Source organism: Ictidomys tridecemlineatus, chromosome 11 (genome assembly GCF_052094955.1).
Source record: "Ictidomys tridecemlineatus isolate mIctTri1 chromosome 11, mIctTri1.hap1, whole genome shotgun sequence".
NCBI lineage: Eukaryota > Metazoa > Chordata > Mammalia > Rodentia > Sciuridae > Ictidomys > Ictidomys tridecemlineatus.
In genome coordinates, this window is record NC_135487.1 from 39,967,590 (window position 1) to 39,992,265 (window position 24,676).

Genomic DNA, 24,676 nt, shown 5'->3' on the forward strand with positions numbered 1-24,676 from the left:
TCAAATGGGCCAGGGCACCTAAGAAGGGGTGGGGATGAGGAAAATAGTGCAGCCACTTCAGCCCAACTCCTCATCCCACAGCTGGGCTCACAACTGGACTGATCTCTTCTCCAAAGGATCCTTTCCAGGAGTGGATAAAAAGGCATCTTTGGGCTCCGGAGTCAGGGCAAGCTTTTCCATCCTTTTCCAATATTCAAAGAGGCTAAATAGCATCTTCCCTTTATCCTACCTACCCAAGCCTTCACCTCCTCCCCTATTCCCATTCTCCATTGCACCCTTGTAAACAGGGACACAGAACTCTGCCAGCTCAAATGACCACTGTCCATGTCTGAGATGCATAAATTTGGTTCTGTGGGTCCCTAGATAGGGTGTGTGGAGAGAGAGAGAGAGAGTACACTATGCTGGATATATAGCATTTATTTATTTTTTCTTTTTTCCCCCTGTTCTGGAGATTGAACTCCGATCTTTGATTATGCCAGGCAGGCATTCTACCACTGAGCCCTAGCCTTAGCCCAAATGTCTATTGCATTTTCCATTACCCACAGAACCGCATGTCATGTAATAAGCTCCTTATGCCCTTGTCTTTGGTTGTCTCCAATAGTTCCAACCAATGTCATATTAGTTGTAAAGTTAAAAGGAACAATTTTTTCACACATCACTAATTCCTCATTGATTGGTTTAATCAAATATCTAGTGTATCCACAGGTAAGTTTTAAAAGTTTCTTTTTGGAGCACAGAAAGTAATTGTACACTTTGGTTTTACATACTTTCTTACAATTACTTTTTAAGGGTTTATAATTCATTATAATAAATCCCATTAAATCAGGCAGTGCTTTTCAGAGTCTGGACTATAAATTTTTTATTTTAAGCAATATTTGGTCAAGGTAAAATCCAGTAAAACCTGAGAACATCAGACTCAAGCCATGTCAACTCTAGGTACTAGCAGTTCCTGTCATTTCTTTAAATATTTGAGGATTGCCATATCTTTTTTTTCTCTCTTTCTTTCTTTTTTCTTTTTTTTTTTTTTTTTTACTGGGGATTGAACTCAGGAGCACTCAACCACTGAGCCACATCCCCAGCCCTATTTTGTATTTTATTTTCACTGAATTGCTTAGTGCCTCACTTTTGCTGAGGCCAGCTTTGAACTCGAGTTTCTCCTGCCTTAGTCTCCTGAGCCGCTGGGATTATGTGAGCCACTGTACCCAGCAAAGGGTTGCCATTTCTTATCTTTGTACATACTTAACCAACTGGATCTTTTTTTGTTGAATGTGAACTCTCCTGCTATCCAGTTAAAGTTCATTGTTTTTAAGAACTTTTTTTAAAAATATGAATATTAATTTAACCTGGCCACTGTGTTCTGCTTTTTCATAGTTGATTAAAACAGAGCTAAACCCTGGGGATTACTATAATACAAACAATTTATTCTTCAGGACGTTTCTCTAAGCAGATTAACTTTCTTGACCCTTGCACAGCAAGATATGGTCTCTCTAAACTCCTAGCTCATGTTATCCTTAATGTGGTACAGTCCCCAGGGCCATCTCTAGGGAAGCACTTAACTACACCAGGACCCAGGTCAAATACTTGGGCACATAAATGAAAACAAAGTCCCTGCCTTAGAGGACCTCAAAATTCATGGTGAGAAGTGTATAAACAATTAAATAGCTCATCATTAACTCACAATACAGCTGTACATACAAAACAGTAAAGGAGTGTGAAGAGTGCTATGGAATCAGAGGAATTTGTTCTCTTGGGGAAGAATGCTGAGAACTGAGGAAGACTTCATAGAGGTGGTTCATTTTGAAATGGGGTTTTCGGGAGGAGGAAGTGTTTACTAGGCAGAGTCAGGCTTGGTGATGCATACCTGTAATCCCAGCAGCTCTGGAGGCTGAGACAGGAGGGTTGCAAGTTCAAGGCCAGCCTCAGCCTCAGTAACTTAGTGAGAGACCCTGACTCAAAAAAAAAAAAAAAAAAGAGTTTACTAGGTAGAGATGCATGAAAAGAATATTCTAGGCAGTGAGATAGCTCTTTTAAAGAAATGGAATGGAGTAAGAACAAGAGATGGGGATGGGATGATGAGTAGTTCAGTGTCACTACAGCACGGAGTGCTTCAGGTGACATGATGGGAGATGGAGAAATAGGTGGGAGCCAGAATTCAGAAGGCTGTGGACACTAGCCTGGTGGATAGATTTGTTCCTATTGGCCACATACCACAGAAGACTTTTGAGCCCCTTTTAACCATTTGATTGGTCCACTGTCTTTAGAACTGACTAGTGCTCTTCTACTAGTCCAAAATTTCTTCCTCTGATCCCCCAAGCTCTACCCAGATCCAGATATCTGCCTTAAGTTTCAAGGCTCTGAAAACTGTTAGGGTTTCGGGAGGGGGTAATTGATCTTTTTTTCAGAAAGGATTTTACATGCTCTTTCTGACACTATACTCAACACGCAAATGGCACTGGTGTTTTGGACTTGAGCCAGTTGGATCTGTTCTCTCCTCAAGGGAGAAGGATTAGATAATCAGTATATTCTAGTTTCTTGCTTAGTTCTTCAGCATTTGTAATCACTATTTTTTTATTGGTTGTTCAAAACATTACAAAGCTCATGACATATCATCTTCCATACATTTGATTCAAGCGGGTTATGAACTCCCATTTTTTACCCCAAATACAAGTTGCAGAATCACATCGGTTACACATCCACATTTTTACATAAGATAGAAGAAAAAGTTGGCTGTAATCACTATTGAATGAGTGTCAGAACTGGTTTATGATCTTCCGGTTCAACTGGTGGTCACCTAAATAGATAAGGACAGAGCTCAGACCAAACTTCAGGTCTCTTGACTCCCAATCCAGTGCTCTTTTGGATGCACTCCAGCCCGACTCTGCCTGGCCCTTATGAAAGGAACAGAATGTACTTGGCTGCCTCAAACCCACAGGGTCCTGATTGAGAGTTGGAGCTAAAGGAAGGTCGTGTTCCCAGAATGGAATTCTGTTGTGCCTCAGGCCAGACAGCATAATTCTATGTCTTTTGATACCTTCCTTCTTCCGTAAAATGGGAGCAGAGCCTGAAGACATAGTTAAATGGAGATCCTGATCAAATGTCCACAGTCGTCCAGGGACCAGCGTTGGTCAATGTAGGCTTATCGAATTGCAAAAATGAATTTCGGCGGTTCTTTTTCTCCAGCTCTTATTTCTAGCTTGCTCCATAAAAGGAGAAGGGGAGGACTTCGGCTAGGTCCAACGCCTCCGCCTCCCGGATAGGAAGACCAGCTGTCTCCAGGCATCAGCCGGGCCGGCGGGAATCGGCCGTGGGCGGGGCCTTCTGTGGGCGGGGCCTTCTGTGGGCTGGGCTCTGTGGGCGGGGCGCTCTGTGGGCGGGGCCTTCTGTGGGCTGGGCCGTAGACGGGAAGTAGGCCCCGGGCGAGGACGAATTGGACGCGGAGTCCCTGACGCTGCGTCTCCGGCCTTGAGGGCAGCGGCCTTTTTCTTGGACTAGATTTCTTTCACCTCTGCCTTCTCGCCGCCCGGGACGATGGTGCCCCGCCTGCTGCTGCGCGCCTGGCCCCGGGGCCCTGCCATTGGCCCTGGAGCCCCCTGTCGGTCCCTCAGTGCTGACAGTAGGCCTGGCCAGTACCTGCAGCACAGCATCGTGCCCACCATGCACTACCAGGACAGTCTGCCCAGGTGAGCCCGACCTCCCCGACCCCGCCAGCCCAGGATTGACCCCATCGCGACTCCATTCACTCAGGACTTCTGAAACTGAACTGGCTTACACCCCCAAACCCCGACCTTGGAGGCAGCCATATTCCTCATTCTCTAACTCCTGTGACTTCCCAGCTTCCAGTTTCTCCAGCCCAGGAACCCCAGAACCTTCAAATTCTCCAAAATCCTTCCATGCACAATTCTCCGATTCTCCATCTTGAGCCCTTCTCAAATTCCCTCTACATTACCCTAACTTCCAACTGGATGGATGGATGGATGGAGTGCCTCAGGATTGAGGCCCTCATATTTTCCCTTGAAATATGTCCTGCCTGAATATCTCCAAAACCATCAGAATCCTTCCAAACTAGGGGTATCTAATGAATGCCGAGCATTCCTGCCTGGAATATTTAGGTTGCCAGTTTCTGATATTAATAGTACTGTGGTACCTCAAGTTCTCCCAGTGCTCCCCCTTCTTCACCCATTACTCAGAACTTTCAGTGCCACTCCTCATTCTTCCAGTACCCTGCTCTTTTAGCACCCCACTAGTCTCCACAAGCACTGTCGCATGTTCACTCTTACCTTCAACCATACTCCCACCATGCACATCCTAACTTCTAAGTCCAGTCTTAACCTGGAAACGTTTCACGTGCCACCAGACCCTCCTCAGCATCCCTCCCTTCAAGTTCCTCTCTCTAAAATATCCTCCCTCACAGACATTGCTCCCTGCAACTTCAGCCCACCCTCATAGAATTCTTGAAACTGCCCTCATGCCCCTTGAGGACTTCATCTCTTTCAAATTAGATCCAGGACTCTCCCAAATTTTCAATGCTCTTCATCATAGGCTACCATCCCCACCTTCTGAAACATGAAGCACCCTATAAGAATAGCAGAAGTCTTTCTCTCCCCCACCCTTACCCAGCACTTCCCAGCATCCAGTTTTTCCAGTCTTTGAACTCCCAGCCTTCATCTGAATTGCCAGCTCTCCTTGTCCAGAAAGAAATTAGAAATTTCCTTCACTCTCTTGAAACTGAACCTAAATTGTCATCTCTACTCACTCACCATTTAGTTCCTGGAGCCAAGTTTTCAATTTGTTTCAGAAATCCTTCTCTCTTTCTCACTAAACTGTCATCAGGAATCCTCCAAGCTAGGGGCCAGTACTCCTTCTCTAGGAAAAGAACAGCATTATATCACAGGCAGTGCCCTCAGCCACAAAGTTGCTGTTTTTCTTTATATCCAAGAGTTATGTTTAACCCAACATCAGTGCCCACCCTCCCCTCTCAGGAAGATCATCCAAAGGCAATTCTTCTGAAATAATGGTGTGCAAACCTCTAAGACAGACTAAAATGAGATTATCTGAACTAGTAGGAGAGAGAAAGAAAACAAGGTCTGTGTGCCTGAGGGATAAGCCTGGGACCTGCCTCCTCCTTGTCAGCTTGTGTGTCTGAGCTGTGCTTGTATGTGGGGGAAAGGTCAGGACTGACAAACCTGTCTTCAATTGCCAAATCCAGAGTCATGATCATTGACTTTCAGGCAGGCCCAGGCCCCACCCAGGTTTAAGATCAAAAGGAGTTTCTGTATTTCAGACTTGGAAAGCTAGAAAGAATATTTAAGATCATTTACTCCAGAGCCATCCACAGCACAAAAATCTGTAGAAATCTGCAAGAACAAACCATAATGCTCACCGCCCATTAAGCAACCATAAAATGGAGTTAGCTGGGGGATAAAATTCCTTCTAAATTCTGGGTTAGTAAAATGTATTATCTTTGACATTTATCTTGATGTCAGACTTGGTAAAGAGCCCTTACTTTGAAGTCTAGTAGAACTTAGTTTCAGATTCTATCAGATTCTATATCTGCAACTGTAGCTATAATTTGGGGCAATTCAGTTAACTTAGTGACAGTCCCCTGTGAGTGAGTTCTCTGTTGTAGCATAATACTGAGATAAGATACAAGAGATAGGGAAGTATCATAATTAGTCACTCCCTCCACCTTATCTGTCAGTTTTCTTATTACCTTTGCCTTTTAACTTGGTAGACTTGGATGCTCTTTCTACTAGGATCCCTCCCACTATGATTTGCCTGTTGTTTGTTTGTTTGTTTTTATGAGTGTGGTAAAATATGCTTAACATAAAATTTACTATTTTAACCACTTTTAGCTGTATAGTTCAGGGATATAGAGAGAGTGTGTGTGTGTGGTGTTGGGCATTGAACCCGGGGCCTTGTGTATGGGAGGCAGGTACTCTACCAACTGAGCTATATCCCCAGCCCAGGGTGTATATTTTTTAAGAGGTATATTTATATAACTTGGGACTATGAAACTGAAAGTCCTGAGGAAACCAAGGATGGATCTGACTGGCCTCTAATCCACATCAATAAATATTTGATAAATATTCATTGATGTGGATTAGAGGCCCATCAGGGATGGGGAGGCACTTGTGGTTCAGTGGAAGAGATAAAACAGTGACAGGTAAACAATGTTATAATGTGGATAAGAGGGAAATGACATCTTGCTGTCCTTAAAATAATGAGATAGGAGTCAGACCTGATTTATTTATTTATTTACTTACTTATTTATCTATCTATCACTTTATGGTCCCAGAGATTGAACAAGTCACATCCCTAGCCTGCCCCACTTTTTATTTTGAGACAGGGTCTCACTAAATTGCTGAGGCTGACTTTGAACTTTCAATATTCCTATCTCAGCCTCCCGAGTTTCTGGGATTACAGGTGTGTGCCACTCACACCTGACTTTTAACCCCAGCTCTACTTTTTATTGGTTGCATGGCCAGGAGCAAGCTGTGTTACCTAAAAATGGGAGTGTTAATATTACCTTCCTCTCTGAGTAGTTAGAACCAAACCCTGTGATAGAAAGCACTTGGCTGGATCTTGTGGCACATGCCTGTAATCTCAGCAATTTGGAAGGCTGAGACAGGAGGATGGAAAACTTGAGACCAGCCTCAGCAACTTAATGAGCCCTGTCTCAAAATTAAAAAAAGAAAAAAAATTTTTAAAGAGCTGGAGCTCTTAAAAAAAAAAAAGCTGAATCTGGCACATAGTAAGTACATGGTGTCATTCACAAGTACTGTGTAAATAATCACTAAAAGAAAGCCATTGTGTTGAGTGAGCGTAGAGGTTCAAGTGACTTATAGCCTGGGTGAGTGAGGGAAGTTTCACAGAGAAAGTGGCACTTGAGCTGGAATCTGAAATTCACCAAGTGAGCAGTAATGAATAAAGGACAGAGAGGCACATGCCAAGGAACAGATAACTGCAATCTGTGATGTGACCAGAAATTTTGAAAGGTTTATGATAGGCCCAGCCCAAGAAAAGAATCACTATGTAGGCCTTAAGTTATTGGAGTTGGTGTGGGGTGTGTGGGGGGAGAAGAGCCCATTATTAGGCACTATGTTAGGTCTATAATTGATGCACAATAAATGTCAATCATCTGTTGTTTTTCTTTTAATCTCTAATAACTTTTGGTGATGACTGGTGTGGAGACATAATAGGCAGGTTCTCTAGAATTCCTGCAGGAGGCAGAAGAGTCTGAGATTCCAGGGTGTGGAGAATAACAGGGGAAACAGTAATGTTTCAGGCCCCTCAGGCATGTCTTTCAGACCTATCTTCTTGTCTTCTAGAATAAATTTTATTCCCTAGCAACTCTGTGAACACTATCCCAAGTGTAACTAGAACCTGTAGATACAGAGAAGGCTTTTTAGCTGTGTTCTTGCAGGAGAAATCCCAAAGTGCCTACTTCTCAGAGGAGTACTGGGGAATGAGTAAGTGACCGAGAGGAACTTAAACAGGAGATAAATCAGTGTAGCACTTACTTCCATCTTTATTACAGCAAATGACTTTTCAATGGGAGTGGGTGGGGAAGGAAAACCCAGGTAGTTAAGATGGAACTGCCATGTACCTCCCTTAATACCTGCGCTCTACCTCTTTCAAGGCCTGTTGAATTATATCACAGGGAACTCCAGGAACTGTGGTGCACATGTTCAATCACTTGTGGTGTTCTTTGAAGAATGTGAAGGAAGCAGAGTTGTGCATAGAGACTGGACTTGCTCTCACATCTCAGTTTTTCAAGAGAATGAATGTTAACTGGAAGAATGGCTTCTGAACACTTACTGAAAAAGAAATTGTTATGGTACATACCTTTGTGGTAGCAAGTTATAGAAATTTCAAGTCAAACTGGCTTTAGCAAATGAATTCACAGACCTGAAAAATAGCCAGTGGATCAAGAGGATCAAATGATGTCATTTAGACCCTGTTTCGGCTTCCTGATGAACTCTTCATTTATAGAACTCTGTTCTCAAACAGGTTTTCTTCCCCTGGTGACAGAGTGGTAGCCAGCACATAAGATGTAGCTTACACCCTGATCTTTTAGTGATGCAAGCTAATAGAGATTGCCCTTCCTGGAGTTCCAAAGGAAAAAAAATCCTATAATTAAGTCTGATTGGTTCTTACTGGTCTCATCTGTCCTATACTAGTAATCTGTAAGCCCACCCCTGGGAGTTTGGGGTAGTCGGTTCCACAAGCACCACTGGTACTGAGTAGGAAAGGTTAGTTCTTCCACAAAAATAGGGCACTATTACTAGAAACCTGGGAGAATGGATGTCAGGTGGCCCAAAAGCAGAAATGAGAAAATTCTATGCTAGGTACTGAGGAGAGGTGATGATGAGCTGTTTTCCTAGAGAAGTGAAAAGACTAGGGGCAGAGTTTGGAGCTACAGGACTTGAGGACTGACTAGTATGTTGAGTGTTTACTATGTGCTAGGCCTTCTTCTAAATCATTGATAAGCATTGCGGCATTTAACCAGTATAGGACCCTAAACAGGTACAAATGCATATTACCCCCATTTTATAGATGAGGACACGTGGGTACAAGACAGTTGTATGCCCACAGTCACACAGCTGTGAGGGATGCAGCCAGAGTCAGCTCTCTGAACTTCCTTGCAAGGGTAGGAGTCAATATGACTCCTAAAGTTGTAGTCACAGAGGAGAGGGCCTTTAGAGACCGTTTCTTTCAGTTTCTTCCTCTTACTGAGAAAAAAATTACCAGAGATGAAAAGTAACTTTTTAAAAAAATTATAACAGCAGGGTGCAGTGGCACTTGCCTGTAATCCCAGAGACTTGGGAGGCTGGGAGGAGGAGACTTGGGAGGAGGATCTCAAGTTCGAGGCCAGCCTCAGCAACTTAGTGAGGCCCTAGCAACTTAGCAAAACCCTGTCTCAAAATAAAAAAAATTTTTTTTAAAAGGGCTGGGATATGGCTCAATGGTTAAGTGTTCCTGGGGTCAATCGCTATCAAAATAGATAGGTAGACAGACAGATAGATAAATTAACAGCTTTATGGGGAGGCTGAGACAGGAGGATCTCAAGTTAGAAGCCTGCTTGGGCAATTTAACAAGGTCCTGTCTCAAAAAATAAAGCTGGGTACGGTGGTGCACACCTATAGTCTCAGCTACTTGGGAATCTGGACAGGAGGATTGCAAGTTTGAGGTCAGTCTGGGCAACTTAGCAAAATCCTGACTCAAAAAATAAAGGAATTGGGGGGTGTGGCTCATATAAAACACCAGTGAGTTCAATCCCTAGTATGAAAAAAAAAATTTTTTTACTAAAATGTGGAGTTACCATTGATACATTAATGATCAATTTTCTCATTTGCCTTGTGAAGCTAATTAATCTCTTTAACATATTGTCTGCTTATGCTGACTTTGCTTTCTCTCCAGGCTGCCTATTCCCAAACTTGAAGACACCATTAGGAGATACCTCAGTGCACAGAAACCTCTCTTGGATGATAGCCAGTTCAGGTAAACGCTGACTACTCCGAATGACCATGGTTGGGTGGTTCCAGAGAGGCTGGCAAGTAATGGTGGACCAAGCTTCAGGGAATGTCTGTGACTTGATTGGATCTCCAGAACCTGGAACCTAGTTTATACATGTGCAAGTTCAGGAAAAGATTTTCATTCCCAAAGGACTGAGCAGTCCCTGAGGTGAGAGTCCTTCTAACCTGACTCAACAGATGGTTTATGAGCCAGAATGCCATACTTTTTCAGGGGAGGGGTTACTGGGGATTGAATTCGGGAGCACTCAACCACTGAGCCGCATCCCCTGCCCTAATTTGTATTTTATTTAGAGACAGGGTCTCACTGAGTTATTTAATGCCTCCCTGTTGCTGAGGCTGGCTTTGAACTTGTGATCCTTCTGCCTCAGCCTCCCGCTGGGATTCTAGGCCACTGTGCCCAGCCAGAGAACCATACTTGTACTTTATCTTGGCAGCTGGTACTGGTCATTTGCAGAGGGCATGTATTCTTGGTAGAGAGGTCCATTGAGAACCATATGGCTCACCAGAAGTTTGCTTGTTGAGCATATTTATAGTGCTGGATAGTATGACTTCCAAATCCATGCCCTTTTCAGAATCTCAGAATGTGATCTTATTTGGAAATAGGGTTGTTATAGATGTAATTAGTTAAGATGCGGTCCTACATCTTACTGGAGTAGAGGAGTAGAATAGGGTTTTTTTTGTTTTTGTTTTTTTTTTTTTTTGGTATGGGGATTGAACCTAGAGGGCCTTATCCACTGAGCTATATCCCCAGACCTTATTTTTTATTTTGAGATATGAAGTTGCTTAAGTCCTTGATGAATCGCTAAGGCTGGCCTTAAACTTGCTATCCTCCTATCTCAGCCTCCCAAATCACTGGGATTACAGGCATGTGCTATTGTGCCTAGCAGGGTAGGTCCTTAATCCAATAGAACTCATGTTCTTATAAAAGAGTAAAAGAGACACAAACAGCCATGTGAGGGTGAGGACAGAGATTAGAGTGTTGTATCAACAACCCAAGGAGAGTCAAGATTGCTGGTATCATCAGAAGCTAAGAATGGAATATATTTTCCTAGAGCCTTCAGAGAGATGCAGTCCTGTTGATGCCTGGATTTTGAACTATAGCCTCCAGAACTGTGAGAGAATAAATTTCTGTTCCTTTAAGCCCCACCCAGTTTGTGATAGTTATGGCAGTCTTAGGAAACTAATACAGCAAAGAATTCAAAAATGATATCAGATATTGCCAAAAAGTGGATTGCATTAAGCTCTGTTAGCCTTGTGTGGTTTGGTACTTTGGTACTTTTTCCATAATGAGAATTTTTTGTTTCCATAACTGGCATTGCTATTTGAATCAGAATCCTTCATTGGGCAGTGACAGAGAAACAGAAACTATTTATAATCTAGGTTCCTGATTTTAAATATTCCTTGTTCAGGAGCTGTTAGTGTTCTCTTCAGATGGATGAACCACTTAATTTACCCATATTATCTCAAACAGTGAAATTGCATTAAAATAACCAAACTTTGAATTTAAAAAAAAATTCTTGATAGTCACTAGAAGTTTCTTTTAATATAGTAATGAATTAACAGCTATCAGTTACAAAGTGAGTATTATGTTTTAGACTATATATTTTTAACCTTGTAGGGTGGTCTCTTTTACATCAAGAAACTGAGACTCAAGAGAGAATGTATAATTTGTCAAGTCACACAGTTTAAAAGTGACAGAACCAAAAATTAAACTCAGTTATTTTTTACTCAAAAGCTTATATCCTTTTCTTCATGCCAAACTGCTTCCTAGAGATTAGAGTGTCCTATGAAATGTTGCTTAAGCTTCCTGATATCCTAGATTTTTCTGTTTTAGATTGATTCCTTTTCTGTTGATTTCAGAGGTACCTTCTTACCTCCTTCCCAGTTTGTAGGGATATGCTGTTGGGGGATCCACAGACCCCTCTGAGTTCTTCTTGACCATGAACCTAAAGGTATTAGGTTTAATTCTGTCTTTTTTGATCATTTCAGGAAGACAGAACAATTTTGTAAGAGTTTTGAGAACGGAATTGGAAAAGAACTACACAAGCAGCTGGTGGCTCGGGACAAACAGAATAAACACACAAGCTACATTTCTGGTAGGTGGGCTGGCCTGTGGGCAGGACTTTTCCCAGAGCCATCTATAATGAAAAATAAGGAATCCTCTCTGCCATTTTGGTCTCAGAAATATTTTCAGTGAGACCAGCATTGAAGTTATGGCCCCCCTACTTCCTGAAGCAGATGTTAAGGCTGCGGGAGCGCCTCCCCTAGGTGCTGACTGGGGGGCCTCCTCTCTAGCAGTGGCTTGCCTTCTCCGTTAGTGGAGTCCAATCAAGGACTGTCTGAAAAGGATGCAGGATTAGGTCCTGTGGCTTCTTCCTGTGGTTCTAGGTCCTCCACAGGCTGACCTAACTGCCCTTTCATGACTCTTCCTGATACACTCCATGCTTCAACAAGTATGAACTCTGTTTTCCCCTGAACCTGTGAGTCTTTCACCTTCAATGCCTTTTATCCATATTCTTTCCCTTCTGTTCTGCTTCTTTTTTCTTTTCTTTTTGGTACTGGGCACTGAACCCAGGAGCATTCTGCCTCTGAGCTACATCCATTTTTATTTTTATTTTGTTTTATTTTTAAAATATTTTTTAATTGTTGGTGGACCTTTATTTTATTTATTTGTATGTGGTGCTAAGAATCGAACCCAGTGCCTCATGCGTGCTAGGTAAGCACGCTACCACTGAGCCACAACCCCAGCCCACACAGCCATTTTTTAAGAAATTTATTTTAGAGAGAGTTGCATTAAATTGCCTAGGCTGTCCTTGAATCTGCATTGCAGACCTTCTGTTCTGCCTTAGCTTCCCAGGTCTCTGGAATTACACATCACTGTGCCTAGCTCCATTTTCTTTTTTTTCCTGGAAAATTCCTCCTTTGAGATCTGGGTAGGGTAGCTTTTTTGTTTTGTTTTTCTTTTTAATATTTATTTTTTAGTTGTATTTGGACATAATACCTTTATTTCTTTTTATGTGGTGCTGAGGATCGAACCCAGGGCCCCCCATGCACTAGGTGAGTGCTCTACTGCTGAGCCACAACCCCAGCCCTGGATAGGGTAGTTTTTCTATAAATCTTCTCAGTCCTTTCCCCTCTCATTCAAAATTGGTTACTTCCACCTCTGTTCCTTCAGTACTTCTTTAACTTTTCCTTTGTATCAGGTTATACATACACATAGATTAAAGAATCAAATATTTCCATAAGGCTTATTAGGAGAAATAGCAATTGCCTGACCTTCCCTTATTTTCACACTTCACACCTTCTTTCATTTTCTGTTTAATTCCCTTGATATGTACCCACACATCCCTAAATGATATACTTATATTACTGCATCTTAATTTTAATTTCTTTCTTTCTTTTAATTTTAGGCATTATCTGTTAACATCTAACTACAAAGATTAGAATTTAGCAAACTTTTACATCCTCTCCCACATATATAAGTGTAGATATTTCTCAGACCCACATTTTCCCAGTATAATTATTTATAATTTTGGTTAATTCAATATTTCTTGTTTGTACTGTTATGATCATACAAATGCTATTATTAGCTGAGTCATGTAGTATATTGGATTGTTTTTCCTTTCCTATAGAATCTTATTTTTTTCTCTGAAGTTTTTAAAATATTTTTTGGCACTGAAGATTAAACTCAGGAGTGCTTAAACACTGAGTCACATACTCGGCCCTTGTTATTTTTTATTTTGAGATAGTTTCTCTCTGAGTTGCTTAGGGTCTCACTGAGTTGCTAAGGCTAACTTTGAGCTTGTGATCCTGCTTCCTCAACCTCCTGAGTCGCTGGGATTACAGCTATGCATCACCATACCTGGCTTCTCTAAAGTTAATAATGATCCTGCTGGGCGCTGTGGCACATACCTGTAATCCCAGTGGTTCTGGAGGCTGAGACAGGATGATGCCAAGTTGAAAGACAGCCTCAGCAATGGTGAGGCACTAGGCAACTCAGTGAGACCCTGTCTCTAAATAAAATACAAAACAGGGCTAGGGATGTGGCTCAGTGATTGGGCACCCCTGAGTTCAATCCCTGGTACCAAAAAAGAAAAAGAAAAAAAAAAAAAAAGAATAGATGAGATCTTTTCTTTTTTCTTTTCTTTTTTTTTTTTTTTGGTACCAGGGATTGAACTCAGGGGCACTTGCCCACTAAGCCACATCCCCAGCCCTATTTTGTATATTATTTAGAGACAGGGTCTCACTGAGTTGCTTAGCACCTCAACTTTGCTGACGCTGGCTTTGAAACTTGTGATCCTCTGTCTTAGCCTCCCAAGCTGCTGGGATTACAGGTGTGTGCCACCCCTTCTGGCTCATCTTTTCTTTTGATTAATAATTTATGCCCACACTTCTCCTAAACTGTCTGAATCTCCTCTGAGTACATGAGAGAACATTACATAGTCTATTAATTTTGTTCTTTTTAAAATATATATTCATATATGTATGTGTGTGTATATCTATCTATCTATCTATGTATATATATATATATATTTTTTTTTTAATTTTAAGTGGACACAATATCTTTATTTTACATTTATGTGATGCTAAGGATCAAACCCAGCACCTCAAGCATGCTAGGCAAGTGCTCTACCACTGAGCCACAACCCCATCTCCTAATTTTTTTTTTCTTGACAAAGTCTCTTCTAGAACTTCTGACTCACCTTGGACTGGGTCTGTGAAACCATTCCTCACGCCACGCCCCCCACACCTTTTTTTTGGTACTGGGGATTGAATCCAGGATGCTTTACCATTGAGCCACATCCCCAGTCCTTTTTATTTTTTATTTTTAGACAGGATCTCACAAAAGTTGCTTAAGGCCTTGCTAAGTTGCTGAGGTTGGCTCTGAACTTGTAATCCTCCTGCCTGAACCTCCTGAGTCACTAGAATTTCAGGTGTGTACCACCACCTGGCATCTGTGAACTCTTGGCCTAGGATCTTTTTTGGGATTTTTTTTTTCAGCCGAGGTTTCTCTTATTCTTTTTCATGCTGGGACTCTGTTTCTTGGATTTCACATTTTCCTTTCTTAATGTCTCCCTTGTTTTCTTAGAACACAAGATTCCCTTTGCTCTCTGGAAGCAGAACACAGAGAGCAAAAGTTTTGAAAACTGTTCTCATACTTCAGTGATAATTTGTTTGACTAGCTTGAAAATAATTTTTCCACAGATTTTGAAGTCTATACTCCATTATCTTTTATTTTATTTATTTTTTATAGGAAGAAAGGTTTATTTTGGCTATGGTTTCCATCCACAATCAGCTGGTTCCATTCCTTTTAAAAAGCTTTTGTGGAGGCAGAAACATCATGACCGAAAGGTGTGGTCAGGAAAGCTGCTTACCTCATGGTATCCAGAAATCAGAGAGCCAGCGAGTGCTCCATTGTCTTTTACTTTCAGTGTTGCTAAGTTATTTTGTTATTTTGAGTCTTGATCCTTTGCTCCTCTGTCTCTGGAAGCTTTTAGAAATTTCTCTTTTCCCGGGTGTTCTGAAATTCAGATAATGTGTTTTGGAATGGGTTTATTTATACCCTTTTGCTGGGTCACTCAGTGAGTTCTTTGACCCTTCAAACTCATGTTTATCCCAGCTCTAGCATATTCTCATTTTATTTCTTTGATTTTTCTCCCTAAATTCTATCTTTCAGTCTTTGAGTTTCTAAATTTCTCCTTTCCTGTTTTTCATTTCCAAGGGCTCTTCTTTCTTTTTCTTAGGATGTTCTTTTCTTTTTAAACAATTTTATCTCTGGAATATTTAAAACATTTTTCTTCTTCCTTCATAGTCAGTCTCCTTCAAGTTGCCTTTTTCTCCTGTTTGTTTTGCCTCTTTTCTTTCTGCTGATGCTTCTTAATCCTTCCGTGCTGCCTTAGATATGAGTGACATACTAAAAAGTTGTTGGAAGCTCTGTGGATGCGGGTGAGGCTTGTTGGTTACAGGTGTCACTGTGATGTGATCTGGCTAAACTGTTTCTTTGAGGTTCTCCTAATGGTAGGGTCTTTGAGTTAGATTCCTCAGGGGAGGTTTTTCCAGTAAACTGCTAGGAAGTTGCTAGTGTGGTAGAAATAGGGCAAGGGAAGCAAGTTTGAGAGCTCAACTGTGACTTAGGTCTTCTAGTTTCACTTTAACCAGAGAATACAAAAAGCCTTCTATCGAAGTAAGGAGGAAACACTGGGGTTAAGAGTAGTGATCTAATTAAACAGTTGTTCAACCAGAGATCTAAACAGCCCGTTACTGAGCTGTCTGGAAGTTCTGCTGTGTAAAACAGATTATTTTTTTATCTGTCATGCAGTTTAAGATTGGCTTTCTTTTTTTTTATTAGTTTTTCAAAACATTACATAGCTCTTGACATATCATATTTCATACATTTGATTCAAGTGGGTTATGAACTCCCATTTTTCCCCCTATACAGATTGCAGAATCACATCGATTACACATCCACGGTTTTACATACTGCCATACTAGTGTCTGTTGTATTCTGCTGTCTTTCCTATCCTCTACTATCCCCCCTCCCATCCCCTCCCCTCCCATCTTATCTTCTCTCTCTACCCCATCTACTGTACTTCATTTCTCTGGTGAAGGAAAAGGGGGAAAAAATAAGATTGGCTTTCTTGAATCTGTTTTTGGTTATTACCCATTACCTAAATACTTTCAAGTTTTGAATATTTGCTCTTTTCTTATTCTCTTGGCCTTATTTTGGTGTGTGTGTGTGTGTGTGTGTGTGTGTGTGTGTGTGTTGGGGGAAGGTACCAGGGATTGAACTCAGGGGCACTCAGCCACTGAACCACATCCCCAACCCTATTTTGTATATTAAATTCTTTTACTCAAGGTTGGAGTGGGAGTCATAGGCATGAATTTATGTTTTCTTTAATAAAATATGTCTTATCCACCAGTACTTCTTTTCTCTCATCATTTTAGTGTATTGCATCACATTTTAATTTTGTTTGTCTACTTCACTAGAATTTTTCAGAATTAAAGAATATATTCTATTCTTCTCTAAATCCCCTGGACCAGGACCTGGCACTGACTCCCAAGGAATGGAATGGAATGAATGGGCCAATGAAGAAGTCATGGTTAAATTGGATCTATTGGTCCTTTCCCAGTACTACCTGTGAAAATTATTTCCTCCAAAGTCATAGAGAGTCCTTTTTTGTTGATTTTATCCATGTGTACTAACCTCAGCAGGAATTCCCTTGAAGACACATTTTTCTGATAAAATATTGCTTCTGGAAGTTTTGTAGGCAAAACATCCAGCATGTGATCCACATGCACTTATGGTTATTTCTAATTGATTTTTTGAGTACTTCCTAAAAGAGAGTTCATAAATATCTACTGTACACCGAAGGACAGTGAAGGCTGCCCTCTGTGCCCCTGTCCCATTAAGGAAATAATCAAAGATGAATATTGTCCCTGAAAGTAGATGAATCAAGAGAAACCTAAGGAAATGGGGTAGGAATTAGCTGTTCTATTCTAGCATGGAATCTTACTGTATGTTTTCCCTTTAGGAACCCCCCCCCAAAAAAAAAAGAGAAACAGAATAAAGAAGAAAAAGCAATTAATAAACATTAGGGGAATACATATCAGATCCATAATGATATGCTACTTCATACCCACCAGAATGGCCCCAGTCAAAAAGACATATAGTAACAAGTGTTGATGAGGATTTGGGGGAAATTGGAAGTCTCATGTGCAACTGGTAGGCCGGCTGCAGCTACTTTAGAAAATGCCCTGGCTATTCCTCAAAAGGCTTAAAAGAAACTTAGATGACCTGCCAGTTCCACTCCTAACTATATGCTCAAGAGAATTAGTAACATGTCCAACCAAAAACTCATATATGAAAGTTCAAGGCAGTATATTTCATAATAGCTAAGAAATGGTAACAACCTAAATAGCTATTAAACAAAATGTAGTATACCCATAAAATGGAATATAGTTCCACAATAATAACAAAATTAAACAACAGTAAAAATGAAATGAAGAACTAATATACTCTCCAACATGGATGGACCTCAAAAGCATTATCAAAAATGATAGCCCAGAGGAAGGGAGGGGGCATGGGGTTATTAATGATGGTGGAATGTGATGATCATTATTATCCAAAGTACATGTATGAAGACATGAATTGGTGTGACTATACTTTGTATACAACCAGAGATATGAAATATTGTGCTCTATATGTGTAATAAGAATTGTAATGCATTCCGCTGTCATATATAAATTAAAAAAATGACAGCCCAGATGCAAAAGACCACACATTGTATAATCCCTTTTATTTTGCTTTTTAGGCCCCTGGTTTGATATGTATTTAACTGCTCGAGACTCAGTTGTTCTGAACTTTAATCCATTTATGGCGTTCAATCCTGATCCAAAATCTGAATATAATGACCAGCTCACCCGGGCGACCAACATGACTGTTTCTGCCATCCGATTTCTGAAGACACTCCGGGCTGGCCTTTTGGAGCCAGAAGTATTCCACTTGAACCCTGCCAAAAGTGACACAAATACCTTTAAGAGACTCATACGCTTTGTGCCTTCCTCTCTGTCTTGGTATGGGGCCTACTTGGTCAATGCATATCCCTTGGATATGTCTCAGTATTTTCGGCTTTTCAATTCAACTCGTTTACCCAAACCCAGGCGGGATGAACTCTTTACTGATGACAAGGCCCGACACCTCCTGGTCCTAAGAAAAGGACATTTCTATGTCTTTGATGTCCTGGATCAAGATGGGAACATCGTGAGCCCCTCAGAAATCCAGGCACATCTGAAGTACATTCTTGAAGACAATAGCCCTGTGCCTGAGTTTCCTCTGACATATCTGACCAGTGAGAACCGAGATGTCTGGGCAGAGCTCAGGCAGAAGCTGATACATGGGGGCAATGAGGAGACCCTGAGGAAAGTGGACTCCGCTGCCTTCTGCCTCTGCTTAGATGACTTCCCCATTAAGGACCTTGTCCATTTGTCCCACACCATGCTACACGGTGATGGTACAAATCGCTGGTTTGATAAATCCTTTAACCTCATTGTGGCCAAGGATGGTACTGCCGCTGTCCACTTTGAGCATGCTTGGGGTGACGGGGTTGCAGTACTCAGGTTTTTCAATGAAGTGTTTAAAGATAGCACTAACACTCCTGCCATCACTCCCCAGAGCCAGCCAGCCAATACGGACTCTTCCTTCACTGTGCAAAAACTCAGCTTCAAATTGGATGATGCCTTAAAGGCTGGAATCACTGCTGCAAAGGAAAAGTTTGATGCTACCACAAAAACCCTCACCATTGACTGTATGCAGTTTCAGAGAGGAGGCAAAGAATTCTTGAAGAAGCAGAAGTTGAGCCCTGACGCAGTGGCACAGCTGGCCTTCCAGATGGCCTTCCTGCGACAGTATGGGCAGACAGTGGCCACCTACGAGTCCTGCAGCACTGCAGCATTCAAACATGGCCGCACTGAGACCATCCGCCCAGCCTCCATCTTCACAAAGAGGTGCTCTGAAGCCTTCGTCAGGGAGCCCTCTAAGCATAGTGCTGGCGAGCTTCAGCAGCTGATGGCCGAGTGCTCCAAGTACCATGGCCAGCTGACCAAAGAAGCAGCAATGGGTGAGGCAGGGGTGGGGAGCATGCCCTCTATGCCTGGGTTAGACTCAGTAACATCCCCCCACATCTGATGTCTACCCTGTCCCTAGATTTAATTCACCTGCTTATTCCCAAAATGATGATTTTTTCCCCCCTATCCTAGTAGTCTGAAGAGCCAGCCCAGCCACTAGGGATCAGAATGTTCTCATGTCCTAAGTAGGGATGGGGAAATGCATCTAACTTTCTTCTCATTTAAAAGTAATTTTCAACTGTGAGTCATGATTCTCCTTTTTCTATTGCTTGTTAGTTATCAGACTTCCTTTCAACAATTGAGAATTTCTAAGCCCACAGCTCCCCCTCACTTTACCTCAGATGTAGTGTGTTGGCTCCCTGGAAATAGATCATCTCAGAAGTACTTTCCAAATTGAAGTGTCATCTTTTCATCTCTTTGTGATAAAATTGAAAACCTGGAAAGGATGTGGAGGATATCCAATCTTTTCACATAGCTTCAAAGTCCTAGAACTGAAAGGGTCCTCCAAGACCTAGTTTTTTTTCCTTCTCCATTTTATAGGCAGGAAACTGAGGCCACTGGCTTAGTGTTACACAGAAAATATGTAGTAAGGCTGAAATTAGAACCCTGGGCAAAAAAACTTTTTTTTTTTTTTCCTAGTGACTTAATCTTGTCTTTTACATGTGAATTAGACTTTGAGTTTTGTCTTATTTTTGGTTTATGTGGGTGATGGAGGAGGGGCGATTGCTGGGAATTGAACCTAAGGCCTTGTGTATGCTAACACATACTTTACTACTGAGCTGCGTATACCTCTTGCCCCATATCTTAAGTTTTTGAGTCTATGGCTTTCTTCACATACTATCTTGACTGACTAAATTGATTCACAATTTTTAAAACCATGCTTTCATTCTAGGCTCATTTTTAGCTCAACTATTGACAGCTGAAAATATTTTTAAAATAATTTAAGGTAGGTGCAGTGGCACACACCTATAATTCCATTGACTTGGGAGGCTGAGGCAGGAGGATTGTAAGTTCAAGGCCAGCCTCAGCAACTTAGTGAGGCCCTAAGCAACTTAGAGATTCTGCACCCAAATAAAAAAAAATTTAAAATGCCTAGAGATGTGGCTCAGTGTTTAAACACCTCTGGGTTCAATTCCTGGTTTAAAAAAAATAATTTTTTAAAAAATATTCTGGAATAAGCTTCTGCAAAGTTTAGTGAGCTGGAGATATACAAACAAAGGTAGAGAGACCCTTCTCCTACTTTACAGACTGCTCTTAAGGGGGATTCCCATCATGGCTAGGAGGTTTGCCTAAGATCCTTTCCAGTTCTGAGATTCTGAGACTCCTGTTTTTCCATTTTGTCTCTGACAGGCCAGGGCTTTGACAGACACTTGTTTGCTTTGCGGTACCTGGTGGCAGCCAAAGGAATTGTCCTTCCCGAGCTCTACCTGGACCCTGCATATGAACGGATAAACCACAACATCCTGTCCACCAGCACGCTGAGCAGCCCAGCAGTGAACCTTGGTGGCTTTGCCCCTGTTGTCCCTGATGGCTTTGGCATTGGTTATGCTGTTCATGACGACTGGATAGGCTGCAATGTCTCCTCCTACCCAGGGCGCAATGCCCGGGAGTTTCTTCACTGTGTCGAGAAATCCTTAGAAGATATATTTGATATCTTAGAAGGCAAATCCATCAAAGCTTAGCTTCCAGGTAGATGGAAAGTCCTCCATTACTTCCTCATGAAAATGGAGGGCCGTGTAGCCAATAAGTGCTATTCTGTGCCTAATAAAACTAATCACGGGCCCAAGCAGCCAGTGCTGCAGGCTTGAGCTCAAAGATTATTTTTTTAAAGCTAAATGTGTTATTTCTGAATGGGACTAGATCACAAGAGACAATGAGAAATCTCAGTTTCAAGACCCTCTGATCAAGATATTGGGTTTAAAGAACTAACTCAGGTCTATTTATTGTTTAAACAGAAATAAAATGTAATTGTGTAATTGTTGCTTAAAGATGCTTCCTCTTATTATTAGTAGTGTTTTTTGGGGTTTTTTTTTTTTTTTTGGTTTTGTTTTGCGATGCTGGGAATTGAATTCAGGGACTTGTGCATGCAAGGCAAGCACTCTACCAATTGAGCTATATCCCCAGCTTCTTTTTTTTTAATCCCTACTTCCCACAAAGAACTTCCCAATAGTAAGTTCAGGAAGCAGTAAGTTCCCATTGATTCCTGGCTCCTCAGGTGCTATGGGAAACACTGTTTCATCCTCTATAAACTTGTCCCTTTCTCTTGGGCAAAAGTACTCTATTTTTCTAAGGAGTGAACTGCTCTGCTTGATTCTGGCAGGCCTGCTTCAATAAAGGATCTAACCACGGATTTAAGGACTGCTATTTGACTATTTTGGGGAACCAAATGAGGATTTATAATGGGCATGTGTTTATTTTAATCAGTTGAAGTGTGAGTGAGAATTGTGTCCTCAGGTAGCAAACATAAGTCTGCATTTTACAGTAGAGAACATTTCCTTTAAGTGAAATGAGTATAGATTTTTTTCCTCTCCCATTACTTGTTAGAATGCTACTGGAACTTGAACAGAAGGCATTTTTATCAAATTTTTTGAAAAGGAAGTAATTTGTGTTAATCTTACTGCATTCCTAATGGCTTCTCAGTGAGTTACAGATACAGCCTTTCTATCCTCCTCATTTGCTTCCCTTTAACACATGTCCTACAGAGAAGCCCAGTGGGTCCCATGTCTTCAGCCTGCCTTGCCTAGGTTTTTACTGTCCCTTCTTTATGAAAACTTCTATCCTTGGTCAAAACACATAAGGTAGAAATTTCATTCTGGACACACTTAGCTCCCAGGAACACCACAATATACGTTAACCACAACAATGAATTTAAATTTGCATCACTCAGAGGGCAAGGAGCCCTACCTACTACTTCCTAGACACCAAAAGGCCCTTTGGGAGTCAAAAGGAGCCTGCCTAGGCTGTGGAATTGCCTGGCAGGAGCTGGGACCTCACCCACTCCAGAAGGGAGGAGCCTACCTTGGCATGGCGCGCAGTCTTGACTGTGTGCTTGGTGAGCAGGAAGGCATACTCCTCTGCGGTATGACTACAGGTGCTGAGTCAGATGTTCTGCCCAATATATGCTTCTGGCATCTTCAGCAGGCTGAGCACCACAGGACTCAGGTTATTCATAGGCATACTGTCCATGGGGCTGTCACCCATGGGCAAGCCTGGGGTGGGTAAAGAGACATGCTGGCATGGTCAGAGGCCCTCTCTGGGAAGCTAGATTGGATTTCCCAGAGTTAGTCCACTGGACACCTGCCCAAATCAGCATTGGACAGTGTCCAGGTGTGGCGCCAGGAGCCCTTGGGTCCTTCCTCACCCACAAAAAGGGATGCCTTTTCAGATCACCCAGGGGCCTGAGGGGATGGAGCCCAACTCAGAATCCCAGCTAGGGTGACCTTCTCATGATAGTTCTGCAAACTCTATAAAGGATGGTACAGCAGGCCACTATGGGCAGACTCTTCATGCCAGATGGACTGGGCTCCCTGGCAGTGCCTGTGCCCTCCCATGAGGGAAGTGGCATTCACACTTAGGGTGAAGAGGCCCCTCCCACTCTGGCCTCCAGTGCATCCTGCTCTAATCCACCAACCAACTGGCAGAACATAGGTTGCCTGAGATTTTTTCCAATGTTGAGATATGTTCCTATTATCCCTAGTTTTTCTAGTGTTTTGAACATAAAGGGGTGCTGTATTTTATTGAATACTTTTCTGCATCTATTGAGATGATCATATGATTCTTATCTTTAACTATATTGATGTGATGAATTACATTTATTGATTTCCATATGTTGAACCAACCTTGCATCCCTGGGATGAACCCCACTCAGTTGTGGTACACTATCTTTTTGATATGTATTTGATTTGCCAGAATTTTCTTGAGAATTCTTACATCTATGTTCATTAGAGATATTGTTCTGAAGTTTTCTTTCTTTGATGTGTCTTTGCCTGGCTTTGGAATCAGGGTGATATTGGTCTCATAGAATGAGTTTGAAAGTGCTCCCTCTATTTCCTGAAATAAATTGAAGAGTATTGATATTAGTACTTCTTTAAAGATCTTGTAGAACTCGGCTGTGTATCCATCTGGTCCTGGGCTTTTCTTTGTTGGTAGGCTTCTAATGGCATCTTCTATTTCATCACCAGGGCCCTTATTTACAAACTGGCTGGTAGGCATAGAAAAGAGCAAGTGTTCCCACTGAAATCTATAACTGAACCCTATCAGCCGCGGCCAGCACAGTCGATTAACTGTTTGGTCACTCAGGGGAATTCTCAGGGAGTTAGAAATAAAACATAAACATACAATTTACCTTTAACCAAGCTCTGGGATGGCTCCTTTTTCTCTCTGCCTCAAGCTGTCAGCGGGGGAGCGAGGATCTACACAAGAGGCTAGTGAGATACAGTGAGCACGCTTTGGAGTGGGCTTTTATTGGAGAACTCTGAATTCTGGGGAAAATCCTGTCCAATGAAGGTCAAGGGAGGCAGTGTTGCAAGGTCAGGTGAAGTGATTGGGTCCCTAGGGTTGAGGAGAGACATGCCGCTACATGAAGACACCATCCTCAAACCCAAGAAGGGCAGGGCAGACTAGTGGCATTTCTGCTACCCTACGCCTCAATCACCCAGCTGGGGAGTGACTCAGTCACGTGTGAGGTTGGTCTCCCACAGAACCCTATCATCCAAATATTCCTTTAAAAAAATTTTTTTTTGGAATGCTGGAGATTAGGACCAGGGCCTTGCCTGGCTCTACCACTGAGCCATCCTCCCAGCCCCACTTCCTATGTTTGAAGTAACAATTACAGTGCTGCTTTCTCACACAGTTGTCCAATGGAGAAATCAGAACTGCCTGGTTGATTTTCTCACTGTCCCTGTGGACATCAATGTTATGCCATTTCACAGAATGGGAAGCCAAGGTCCTGAGAGGTTGTAGGACTTGCCCAGTCTCAGGCTCAATGTGAGAGAGCCAGGACTTGGACACAGAACAATCCAACAACAAGCCTGCTTTCCATTACATCTGCAGCTTCACACAGTCAGAACTTGGCCTCACTGTGCTTGGGGAAGGGCACTCACTTAGCAGATACCTCTATCCATCTGGGCTTTCTGGGGCAGAAAGTAGGAGAGAAAATTCTTAAAACAGCAGGGGAGCTGCACACTGGTCATAGGAACCTCATGTCTTGAAAATATTCTTCCATCTCCCCTTTGCTAAATGGCCTGCTGCCAGCCTCCCAGCCATTAGCTTCCTGATGTTCTCCAGGCCACTGCAGACTATGTAGTGGTGGCCCCGGCTCTTGGCCAGATCAGCCAGCAGCTTTCCCTGTGGCTCCAAAATGACTACCAGTTTCTTGGCAGCCATGAGGCTAGAGCTGGAGAGCTGCTGCCAGGAGAGGCCTGGGATGGTGGTGGCACCGGTTTGAGAAAAATGTTATTGTTCAAAGATAATACTTTTTCTTTCTTTTTTTTTTTTTTTGCGGGGGGGGGGGCGGT

General features: G+C 42.2%; 1 protein-coding gene across 2 annotated transcripts; it reads left to right on the plus strand.

The window, feature by feature from the left end:
- Positions 1-3,384: 3,384 nt before the first annotated feature.
- Positions 3,385-21,148, plus strand: Cpt2 (carnitine palmitoyltransferase 2). Of its 2 annotated transcripts, none has more exons than XM_078026291.1 (5): positions 3,385-3,680; positions 9,421-9,501; positions 11,526-11,632; positions 17,849-19,164; positions 20,511-20,746. In XM_078026291.1, the coding sequence occupies exons 1-5, from the start codon at positions 3,529-3,531 to the stop codon at positions 20,610-20,612; spliced, it is 1,758 nt and encodes a 585-aa protein (XP_077882417.1). In that variant the 5' UTR covers positions 3,385-3,528; the 3' UTR covers positions 20,613-20,746. The 2 variants fall into 2 exon arrangements, with proteins under 2 accessions (XP_077882417.1, XP_013214397.3); XM_013358943.3 differs by having other exon boundaries at positions 3,386-3,680; positions 17,849-19,153; positions 20,511-21,148.
- Positions 21,149-24,676: the final 3,528 nt, after the last annotated feature.

Excerpts from the sequence above, each read along its gene's own strand:
- Cpt2 (XM_013358943.3), top strand. The coding sequence starts at position 3,529 with ATGGTGCCCCGCCTGCTGCTGCGCGCCTGGCCCCGGGGCCCTGCCATT. Across the intron at positions 9,502-11,525 it reads TTGGATGATAGCCAGTTCAG|GAAGACAGAACAATTTTGTA; the intron begins GTAAACGCTGAC and ends TGATCATTTCAG. Across the intron at positions 19,154-20,510 it reads GACCAAAGAAGCAGCAATGG|GCCAGGGCTTTGACAGACAC; the intron begins GTGAGGCAGGGG and ends TGTCTCTGACAG.